General features: G+C 42.3%; 1 protein-coding gene across 1 annotated transcript in view; it reads right to left on the bottom strand.

Annotated features, from left to right (window-relative positions):
- Positions 1-7,126: 7,126 nt before the first annotated feature.
- LOC109932551 (apolipoprotein L3-like) overlaps positions 7,127-12,208 on the bottom strand; it is an 8,843-nt gene continuing 3,761 nt past the window's right edge. The window contains exons 2-3 of the mRNA XM_020531703.2: positions 7,794-8,038; positions 7,127-7,464 (exon numbers count right to left, since the gene is read on the bottom strand). Of these exons, the coding sequence (XP_020387292.1) occupies positions 7,127-7,464; positions 7,794-8,038 (583 nt within the window). The remainder of the gene's footprint in view (positions 7,465-7,793; positions 8,039-12,208) is intronic.

The raw sequence follows: 12,208 nt of genomic DNA, 5'->3' as shown, positions 1-12,208 counted from the left end.
ATGCTGCCTGGCCTGCTGTGTTCCTCCAGCTCCACACTGTGTTATCTCTGACTCCAGCATCGGCAGTTCTTACTATTGTGTTGTCAGCAAATTTGGATATTTGACTTTTATGCCATTATCTAAGCTGTTAATGAATATTGTGAATACTTGAGGCACCCACGCAATTGCTGTGGGATACCATTAGTCACATCTTGACAAATTTGAGTACTGACCAATTTTTCCAACTCTCTGTTTCTGCCACTCAACCACTTTCCTTTGCATGTTAGGAATTTGCCCTCAGTTCTATAGGCTTCCACCTTAGCTAATAGTCTGTTGTGTGGGACTGTGTCAAAAGTCAAAATAAACAACATCTATCAACTTATCTCTGTCCATTACCTTTGTCAGTTTAAAAATGTCTGAGGTTTGTTAGGTATGACCTACCCTTCATGAATCCATTGCTGATGCTCACTCATTAACTGAAATTTTTTTATCCTTGATTATAGACTCCAACAATTTTCCCACCACAGATGTTGGAGGGAAACTAGAGAATTGCAGACCAGTTAGCCTGTCAGCTTCTTAAAGAGCAGAATAACATAAGCAAATTTCCAACCTAGAGGTACAGCTCTTGAATCCAGGCAACTCTGTGAGATTCTGGTTTGGGTATCAGCAATGTGCTCTCCTCTGTCCTTGAACACCCGGGAATGGAAACCATCAGGCCCTGGGGATTTGTCGTTCTTCAGTTCCATTAATTTCCCCATATTGATGATTTACTGGAATCAATTTGAATTAGACCCTGTGCCTGATCTTCTGTTAATCTCTTTGGGACTTCTATCAAGCTATCTTCCTTTTCTACTGTAAATACTGAAGTAAAATAGAGGTTCAGCATGTCTGCAATTTTCCCATGGTCACTGACAATATCCCCGCTTTTAGCCTTCAGTGGGCCGATAATACTCCTAACCAGCTCCTTTCCCTTTATATAACTATCAAATCTCATCTTATTGTCTTCTATGTCCCTTACAAGTTTCCTTTCATTATCCTTTTTAATCAGTCTTATAAGCTGTTTTGTTACCCATCGTTGGTCTTTGTATTTGTCCCATTCTGTGGGATCTGGAATGTTCCTTATGTTCTTACAAGCCCTTTCCTTTAATTTTATGCTGTCCCTCACCTCCTTAGATGGCTGCTTTTTTTTTGTGAGGTGGAGCTTTTCCTTCTCATGGGTACAAACTGCTTCTGAATTGCAATTAATGTGTCTTTGATCATCCTTCACTGTCCCTCGGTTGTTCTATCTATTAGCAGATTTTCCCAGTTTCCTGTGGACAGTTTCTGCCTCATACCTTTAGAGTCTGTCTTACTTATATCTAAAATTCTAGTGTCTGGTCTTTGTTTATCTCTTACAAACACTACATGAAACTTGAGATTTTGTTATGATCAGTATTTGACAAATGCTCACAAACAACTGGATTAAATAATTGCCTGGTACGAGATCCAATATTGTTCCTTTGTCGTATCTAAGACATGTTGACACAGAAAACTATCGCAGACACACACTAGAAATTCACAACCTTTCTGGCATGTGCTTATCTATCTCTCCCAATTTATGTAAAGATTAAAATCCCCCAGGCTAGAAAGCCTGCAGAGACCAACTCACCTCCTTGTCTCCCCAAAGCCTGTCCACCATCTACAAGGCACAAGTTAGGAGTGTGATGGAATACTCCCCACTTGCCTGGATGGGTGCAGCTCTAACAATGCTCAAGAAGCTTGGTGTCATCCAGGAGGAAGCAGCTTGGTTCATTAGCCAGTTCAGGCATGATGGGCCAAATGACCTCCTTCTGTACTGTAACAGGTCTGTGAATCTGTAGTCCGACTGAGATGCGTCTCTAGGCCCACAGTTCTGTGGTTGTCACTTAAGTGCACTCTGGAATAGCCTGGTGTAAAGATCATGTCTGTTTATGTTCCTGTAGTTTTGATTGTGGACTGAAATGAGAAACGAACTTTTTAAAAAAATAAACAGGGGTTGTTAAAGGAATACAGCAGTTTTTAAAAAGAAGTAACCAGATCCTCATTGTAAGCATTGTTTACACAGCAGCTGATTCAAGCAGCAGTAGGAGAGGTGCAGATAAGCTGGAGCCAGGGGTGTGTACAAATAGAGATACAGCCAGCCATCAGTAGCTGATTGGTCTGTGGGCTATTGGCTAGTATCAATGACAACAGCCAATCTGTCCACAATAACAGTGTGATTGGTTCTCAAGTAGCTGACAGCTGACAGCTTGGGGCTGTGAGCAAGATAGAGGGAAACCTTCAGATCTCCACCAGCTCAAGAGCTGACTGACTCTGTTCTCTGTAGTAAAAGCCAATCTAAGCCTGAAGAAAAATAGCCTTCAGCAGTTGCTTTAAGCCGTGACTTTTAATTAATAAAGCAGATACTGTTGATAAATGTGAACCAGCCACGTTGCATCTTCTGTCAACCAGGAAAGCATCCGGAGGAGAAAACCTGAGAAGCAGCGCTCTGATCAGCACAAGAACCATCTCATCTCAGCAGACCAGCTGCTTGTAAGATGTTTCTGATTTTTTCAGACATATTTCTTGACTCTGACTCTCCATTGTTTCACTCCCTTATGCCAGGTCATAGGACTCACTATGGATCCATATCTTGAACAGGTAAATAATGTCATATCACACAGGTGTGGGGAGGGAATCACTCAGTTATCCACCTCCTTTCACATCAGCTGGTTCACACCGATGAGAAACCTTTTCAATGCACAGACTGTGGAAAGTTTCAAAGTTCTACAGGACTGATCCATCAATGTATTCACACTGATGAGAAACCATGTATATGCTCTGACTGCAGAACTACGTTCACACAATCTTATACCTTTCTTCCTTCCATGGACCCAGCTGGAACGTGTCACCTGGATTAATGCACTGTGGGTGTGTTAGTTCTGTCATGTGCATCGCTCCCATTATCATTCTCCAACTCTTCATCTATCCTGTTTCCCAGTTATTGCCCACCACCAGAATGCAATCATACAGCTAATTCCTATACAATTAGCAACAGGAACCTGCTTCATTCGCTCAGTTATGAGCTAACCTTTTTATTTACTCTATCATAGGACATGGCATCACTAGCTAGTAAATATTTATTGCCCATTTGTTGGGCCAAAGGGCCTGTTTCCACATGGTAGGGATTCTATGAAACTCTATGATTTCTAATTGCCCCTGAAATGCAGCAGTGTAATTAATGTAATGTAGATAATGCCATAGTGCTGTCAGGAAGGAGGTTCCTGGATTTTAAGCTAAAACCCTGTTTAGTAATGAGCTAATGTATTTTATCTGTTAACTTATCTTGTATTCTGTAACTCAATTGATTTCAGCCATCTGAACAAACAAGCATCGCACAAGCAATATCATACATTTATTTTGGTTTGGATAAGACCTAACCATTTGAAGCAAAAGAATAGCTGATGATAGAAAATTTGTTAAAGGAGAAAGATATACTTAATGACAAGTCAATTATTTTTACAACTCCACTCAGGTGATTGGTCTGTCGATGTGTAATCCTCCTGAAATTCTATCTCTGACGCAAATTTGCTTAGAGATGTAGATGTGATTCTTGCCTTAGGAGTATTCAATACTCAGCAAACACTGAAGTCTTATCAGTCTTTATTTTGAGCCCCTAAGTCACTATTCCCTATACAAAAATCAGGCTTTTTTTTTACAAATTAATGATTGACTCTTACAGTTGCCAACTGAATTCGTATTTTTTTTTAATCAATCTGTTGAGATATGCTGTTACATATTTCTGGAGCAGGTGATGCTTGAACCCAGGATCAGAAGTAGGCTGACTTAATTTATGCATTTATTTATTTATACCTGTTATTTCCAGAAGGGCTTCACGCACAACTGAGCAACTTTCCCACCCACCAAAATTACCGTAACTATTTTTTCCTCCTTTTTTAACTACTAATTACCAGCAAGTATCACCAGTGCAGCCAATTAAATACTTACAAGCAAAACCCATCCTGGGTAAGCCAATGTGATTTATTTGGTTCTCAATTATAGGAGCCAGTTGGAGATGTTTTTGTGGTGCAATGATATTGTCCCTGCCTTTGGGGTTTGTGGTGCAGTGGTAATGTCCCTGTCTTTAAGCCAGAAGGCCTGGGTTTAAGTCCCACCTACTCTGGAGATATGTCTTAGCAGGTTGATGAGAAAATATCTGTTTGTTCTCTTGTAATTCAATGGTGGTGTCCCTATCTGTAGGGCAGGGTTCAAGTTTCTCTTGCTCCAGATTTATGTCATAACACATCTAAACAGGTAGATGAAAGTATTTACAATGGAACTGTTTTAGATTCTGTTCTCTATTCATATCAAAAATATTCCATAGAGCCTAATTATATGAGGCTTATCAACGTTACACTACTTACATACTCTCTATATTTGCTCACAGACACAGTTTCTTACAATAATTAGCAACTTAGCAATAATTAGCAATGTGGTTGACTCTGAACTGCCCTCTGGGCAATTAGGGATGGGCAATAAATGCTGCCTGGTCAGCAATGCCCTCATCCTGTGAATGAATAAAGAAAAAAAATCAAGCAGTTAGAAGGGCTAAAAGGGGCCATGAAATGTCTTTGGCAAACAGGATTAAGGAAAATCCCAAGGAGTTTTATACATATATTAGTAGCAAGATGGTAGCTGGGGAAAGGGTAGGACCACACAAGGACAAAGGATGGAGCTGGAGGAAGCGGGTGAGGTTCTTAATGAATACTTTATGTTGGTATTCACAAAGGAGAAGGACATGGTGGATGGTGAGTTTTGTGGGATGTATGTTGATATTCTCGGGCATGTCAAAATAAAAAAGGAGGTTTGGGGTATTTTTGAAAAGCATTAAGATAGGTAAGTGCAAGGACAAATGCGAGGTGATGCATTTTGGAAGTGCTAATACGAGAGGGAATATACAGTAAATGGCAGAATTCATAGTAGCATCAGCAAACAGAGGGATTGAGGCATACAAGTCCATTGTTCCCTTCCAGTGGCAACACAAGTGATCAAGAAGGTATTTAGCATGTATGCTTCATCAGTCATGGCATAGAGTATTGGCAAGTCATGTTGCAGCTATATAAAGTATAGAACTTTGGTTCAGCCACATTTGGAATATTGTGTATAGTTCTGGTTGCCACACTAACAGAAGGATGTGGAGGCTTTGAAGAGGTTTAAAAGGATGTTGCCTGGTTTGAAGGGTATTAGCTATGATGAGAGATTGAACAATCTTGGTTTGTTCTTTTCTTAAATGTCGAAAGATGAGGGGCAACAAAATTATGAGAGGCATGGAGAGAAGGGTAATCGAAATCCCTTTCCCAGGGTAGAAATGTCAACTACTAGGGGACACAGGTTAAAGGTAAGAGGGGGAAAGTTTAAAGGAGATGCCAGAGGAGGTGGTAGAGGTAGAAACAATAGCAACATTTAAGAGGCATCTTGATAGATGCATGAATAGGCAGGGAATAGAGGGATAGGGACAGCATAGAGGCAAAGGGTTTTAGTTTAGAGTGTGTCAACACAGTCTTGACAGGCCAAAGGGCCTTTCCTGATCTGTACTGTCCTCTGTTCTTTGATTAGACAGACTCATCTATGTTCTATACAAGGGATGTTTATTTTGACAGATTTATGAACTTTTCAAAGACTGCCAAATGTTATTATAGGGCTTGTGAATCTGTTTGTAAAGTAGATAGTTTGTGAATGGGATGAGGCAGTGGAAAAATGATCAAAGGGGAAGGAGTTACGATGGGGCTGTTCTTTACACTGATCTGTAGAACTGGAGATGTCCCTTTAAACTGGTTCAAATAAAAGCACAATATTGCAGATGCTGGAAATCTAAAATAAAAATCAGAAAATGCTGGAGAAAATCAGCAGAAATGGCACCTACAGACAGAGGAACAATGTTCAGCTCCAAGAACTATTCTTTGGGACCGAAGGGGACTGTAAAACAATGGTTTTTACACTGTTGATGAGGTGAGGCAGGTAGTGAGGCATCCAGACCAAAATACAAAAGGTCTTTTACCACCAGTAGTACATGCTCCAACATTAGCCCCCCAACACACACTCAAAGAACAAAGAACAAAGAAAATTACAGCACAGGAACAGGCCCTTCGACCCTCCAAGCCTGCACCGATCCACATCCTCTATCTAAACCTGTCGCCTATTTTCCAAGGATCTGTATCCCTCTGCTCCCTGCCCATTCATGTATCTGTCTGGATACATCTTAAATGATGCTATCGTGCCCGCCTCTACCACCTCCGCTGGCAACGCATTCCAGGCACCCACCACCCTCTGTGTAAAGAACTTTCCACGCATATCTCCCTTAAACTTTTCCCCTCTCACCTTGAAATCGTGACCCCTAGTAATTGAGTCCCCCACTCTGGGAAAAAGCTTCTTGCTATCCACCCTGTCTATACCTCTCATGATTTTGTAGACCTCAATCAGGTCCCCCCTCAACCTCCGTCTTTCTAATGAAATAATCCTAATCTACTCAACCTCTCTTCATAGCTAGCGCCCTCCATACCAGGCAACATCCTGATGAACCTCCTCTGCACTCTCTCCAAAGCATCCACATCCTTTTGGTAATGTGGATACCAGAACTGTACACAGTATTCCAAATGTGGTCGAACCAAAGTCCTATACAACTGTATCATGACCTGCCAACTCTTGTACTCAATACCCCGTCCGATGAATGAAAGCATGCCATATGCCTTCTTGACCACTCTATCGACCTGCGTTGCCACCTTCAGGGTACAAGGGACCTGAACACCCAGATCTCTCTGTGCACTCACAAAGACACACAGACACACACAGACACACACAGACACTCACAAACACACAAACACACACACATTCACAAACACACACACATTCACAAACACACACACATTCACAAACACACACACACTCACAAACACACACAGTCACAAACACACTCACACTCACAAACACACACACACTCACAAACACACACTCACACACACACAAACACACACAGTCACAAACACGCACAGTCACAAACACACTCACAGTCACAAACACACACACACACTCACAAACACACACACTCACACACACACTCACAGACACACACACATACTCTCTCTCCACAGTTTCAGCACAGTTCTGTGATATATTTCCTCATACTCTCGAAATTAACATTTATCCTATGAGCTTCCTCTCGTATCTTTTCAGCAACTTCAGAGTTAGTTCCTTTGTAAAGTTCAATGGAGTTCTTCTTTACAGAATAAACATCGATCGCAATAAAAATTACTGTCAGAACTCCTGAACAAACGTTGATGGTTTTTACCAATGCACCTGATGTGGTACAGGCTGCACGTCTCACATTTCCAGCTCCCTTCACATTCTTCATTTTTTGACCATTTTGAGCAATGAGACTGATTTCATCAGCTACTTCTTCAGGAACTTTCCTTAATGCTTGTTTGGCCATTGCTGATCAAGTTGCTTTAACAGTACTTTTGATAATGGGAGCTGACTGTGTTGCAGATTGTAATCCAATTTCAAGGTTAGGATGGTTTCTCCTGCGTTTCTTCAATGCATGTATCCACTTTTTTACCCTCGCTGGAAGCTTTTGAAAGAATGGACTGAGAGCAGAATCTTTCTCTTCATCATCAGAGGGCAGACTCAAGAATTGATAATCAAGGCAGAAGTCTTTCAAATATTCTGTAATTTCTCTGTCACATTTCTTGATGATGTCCTGTGCTGTTTTCTGTTTTCTGGAGCGTGTAACATGTTCAACAATGTCAGGTTGGTGACAGTACCAGCTCCGCCAATGCTTGCTCCTACAGCCATGAGCACCAAAGATGTACCCATTGTGAAAGGGGCAATAATCATTCCTGCCAAGGATAAAATGCCCCCTGCAGCATTCGCAGAGCTTCCTGAGACGTGAACTATTTTTGTCCCTTTGTGTTGCCGATCAATGCTGTTTGCAATCTCCTCCAATTCACAGATGTGATTTGTCAACATGGCTCCCTTAGTTTCCATTTCCAACTTGTGTTGGTCCCAACTAAAATTGGAAAAAAAAATCATATTTTGCTTTTTGTTTTCGCAATGTCACCACTTAAAGACTGAAACAACAGAAACCGATCTTCAGCAGGATATTTTTGCAAATAAGTTCTGTGAAAAATTCAGAGATCAAGAAACTGAATTGCATTCGATGGCCAGTGCTATTCGAGATGGAAACAGGCAGGAAAAAGGGGAGATTGTCTGCAGGCCTCATTACCACAAGATGAGGAAGCACTGGGCATCAGTCATGGCACCAGAGAAATGCTGCAGGGGGAGAGAAATTGGTTTCCTGGGCAAGAGGCTAAGACCACTGTTAGGAAGGAGGATGAAGGGAGAAGGGGGAAGGGAAACTCTGGCTGAAGCATTAATATGGATCCAGGAGGAAAACCTCTGCTTCACCTGGCTCAGTATTGATTGAAGTGTTCTCTGAAAACCAAACCTTTTGTGCTGTCCCATTTTGAAGGACAGTTCTACTATGCCATAGATGTCAAAAAAGACAGACAGTGCACCTCACAATATGTGATACTTTCAATCAACCTCTCTCAGTGAAAAAGAGTCAGTGTAGTGTGATCATTCAGTCAGTTGTATATACATGTTGTTACAACAATGGACCAGAACCCCAAAGTATTTATTGGCATATTTTTAATTTTTAATTCCCAGATGTTTCTAAAATGAGGACTGTTACAGAGAGAAAATAAATAACGTGAATTTAAATTCAGTGATGGGAAAAGTTCCACGTGAAGCTCATGGAATATCATACCTGTAAAGTGTCAAGGAGAGACTTAACAAGAAAAGATAATAATGGGGCTAACTTTCTCTACTCTCAGCACCAGCTACCTCGTGCAGAGACACCTGTTTTACCTTTCAGGAGTAAACAAAAAAGGGATAAAAACTGACTGCAACACCAATCTGTGTGTGTTATTGGTCAGAAGTCTTAGTGTGTGGGCTCGAGTACTGTGAAGGCCACAGCTATTTAAACACTCCTGCACTACAGGTAAAGGAAATGTAATGTCTCACTCTCAAATGAGTGCTTTTGAAAATAAGAAGGTTTTGCTTTTAGAGGGAATGAAAACTATCCTTCAAATGGAGGTGGACAAGGGGAGAATGGTCATCCGTTGTAATGGATAGTTGTCGTATAATCAATGGCCAAAGAATTCAGACAATTGATTGGCACAGATTAAGCTAGCGGTCTCTAGAAATAAAGGAAGTCAACATGGGCTCAGAGGGTAGTCCTCTGGGAGTTGTCTTCACCAGATGGAAGATGGACCAGAAGAGGAGAAGGAAGACTCAGCAAAGAGTTTCCTAACTCCTCAGCTAAAGAGCAGGGTGCTGCTTTCACAACTTTAATGAGACCAACATGTTCCTGCCTGTCCTCTGGTGTCAGTAAACTATCCCCAGTTGTCATGGTTGTGAACATTCTTTATCTTAGTGAAGAATGCATCATATCTAAGCCGCTAGTTCTTAACAAACTCAATAAATTATCACAAATTTGCTTATAAATTGTTGACTGCCTATGTAGGGTATCTGTGATCGTGAGCTCACCAAAATCAACACCAATGAGGCCTTTAATTAATCCTTCATTACACATCACCAAGTCTAAACCAGCCTGCTTCATCAGCTGGTAGTGAGTCTGAGAGAGAGTGAAAGAAACAAGGACTGAAGTTGTAAGAAAACCATCAGTTCACTGGTTGAAAGAAACTGCTGTTACAGATTGTCTACAAATTGCTGTAAATTAGAAATGCATATATTTTTAAATGAGTACTTGGTTTTAACTGAGAAAGTTAGGGTCATTTTAAAGTGATAAATGTAAGGTAAGGGAAGTTAAGGTATGGTCTCCCAAGTGCATTGTATTGCAGCAGGAGTGTTTATATTGAAATAAGGCCCCAGTGTAATTAATATTCTTTAAAGGGAGCTACTAACAAGCTTAATCTAAAGGGCTGTCATTGGACCAGAAACTTCCAGTATCCCCACTGAGCATATGTGTCCAGCTGCAGCATTTCAGACATGGAGCTGTAGGTGAACTCACTGTGGAGTATCTGCGATGCAGTGAGGTTCAGTGAGGTGGCGATATTGCAGGTAAAAACAGATATACTGTTTTGGATATTGTTGGGGGAGATGACTGTGCAGGGCACAGCAACAGAAGTCAATTCCATGGAGCTAAGGCTAGTTCTGCTGCACAAGAGGCGTGGAAGAAGAATCGCAAGGTGATAGTAATTAGATTCAATACTAAGGCAACAGACAGGCATTTCTGTGGCTGCAAAAGAGACCCCAGAATGGCATGTTATCTCCCTGGTACCAGGGTCAGGATGTCTCAGAGCGGCTGTAGGATATTCTGGAGTGGAAAGATGACCAGCCATTGATTGTTATACACATCACTACCGATGGCATTAATACCAGCTTGGATGATGACAACCGGATCCTTCTCCTCTCCAAGTTCCTCTCAAGCCCCAAGGTAATGTCCATAACCCAGGCACTGGGCAGACTACCCAGCTTTGAGGACTCATACTCCCAGCACCAGAGAACAGTATCCATCCCTGAATGATACTGTCCTCTACCACATTCCTCTCCCCAATGGAATGGCCCCCTATGCCATGGTACCATGGTCAGTTTGCTCATCCTTCCTGCAGCTTCCATACTTGTTCACACAGTTCGCAAGAACCTTGAGGCTGGTGGACAATTGCAGGGACCAAGGCTCATTGGAAGTGACAGCCTGGGTCTGTGATAGGGTGGAGGACTGGAGAGATGGCCAAAGATGGCAGCGGCAGACTAGGCAGCATTCAGGCCCCTGTGCCAGGACTTCTTCTCCTTGTCTGCATTTTTCTTTTTTTCTTTTTCCCTCCACCCCTTTTTTATTGTCCCTCAAATTTACCTGAAAAACAGAGCCCTCCAGCAGGAGGGGGCTTCGATGGGCTCCGGAGTGCCTGTGGTGCGGGGCTGCAGAGACAGAGAGTCGGCCTGGGAAGCCTGGAGTAGGACACGTTCTTCCCCATGGAGGGGGGCCCTGATAGCAGCACATCGTGGGCTGGTGTAGCTCGGAGAGGGGCACTCTGTGTGCAGCATGGGGGGGATTGGCGTAGCCCGGAGAGGGGCACTCTGTGTGCAGCATGGGGGGGGGCTGGTGTAGCCTGGAGAGGGGCACTCTGTGTGCAGCATGGCATGGGCTGGTGTAGCTCGGAGAGGGGCACTCTGTGTGCAGCGTGGGGGGGATTGGTGTAGCTCAGAGAGGGCACTCTGTGTGCAGCACGGCGTGGGCTGGTGTAGCCCAGAGCAGGACTCTGTAGCAGCGGAGAAGGAAAAGTTTGGACACTCTTTTAGTTGTCCTATTTTTATTCTGTGAATAGTGCTTATGCACTATGTGATGGCACAAACTTTTCACTGTATTTTATATTGAATGCACGTGACAATAAAGGATATTCATTCATTCATTATTCATTAAAGGCTGGATGTGCACTAGATTGAAAAGCAACCGTCCAAGATAATAATCTCTCGATGGCTACCTGATCCAAACTGGCAAACTAGCCCAGGGCATAAGGTAAAGGTGATAAAGGAGTGACTCGAAGATTGATGTGGGTGGAATGGGTTTCAGTTTGTGGGGCACTGCCACCAGTACTGGGCTAGAAGGGAGCTGTTCGGATGGAATGGACTTCACATGCACCAAGCTGGGACAAGTGGGCTGGCAAAAGAAACATCAGTGAGTTAGCCTCTCTGTATGTCTCAGGGAGAGACAGTAATGGAGAGAATCAGATCTGTTGAATGTGCCAAATGTATGTAAAAGAAAAGCTTGTAACCTCACCGGTTCAGTAAGAAATTTTAAAATGCAGAGTTGAGAAAGGGTATTGCTGGGAAAAGGAGTTGAACTTCTTTGGCTGATCTTTCAAATTGTTCTCATATATAACTGTTTATTTTTTAGTGTTGAAGGGTGAAATGAAGTAAAATGAAAAGATAGGAATACTAATGGGGTACTTGGGATGTAAGGGGTTAGAATAGGAAGAAGTACAACATAGTAGATTACTGAAAGATGACATGCACACAGGACTATATGCCACAGAGAGTGGCAAACACAAAAATAACTTCCCACCCCCTAAAAACAAACTATCAGTTACTAGTGGTGTACCTCAAGGATCTCAGTTACTAGTGGTGTACCTCAAGGATCTGTTTTGGGGCCACTGCT

This window comes from Rhincodon typus, chromosome 1 (genome assembly GCF_021869965.1).
Source record: "Rhincodon typus isolate 14 chromosome 1, sRhiTyp1.1, whole genome shotgun sequence".
Taxonomy (NCBI): Eukaryota; Metazoa; Chordata; class Chondrichthyes; order Orectolobiformes; family Rhincodontidae; genus Rhincodon; species Rhincodon typus.
Note: the sequence above shows the minus strand (reverse complement) of the source record. Positions and strands in the feature narration are given on the sequence as shown.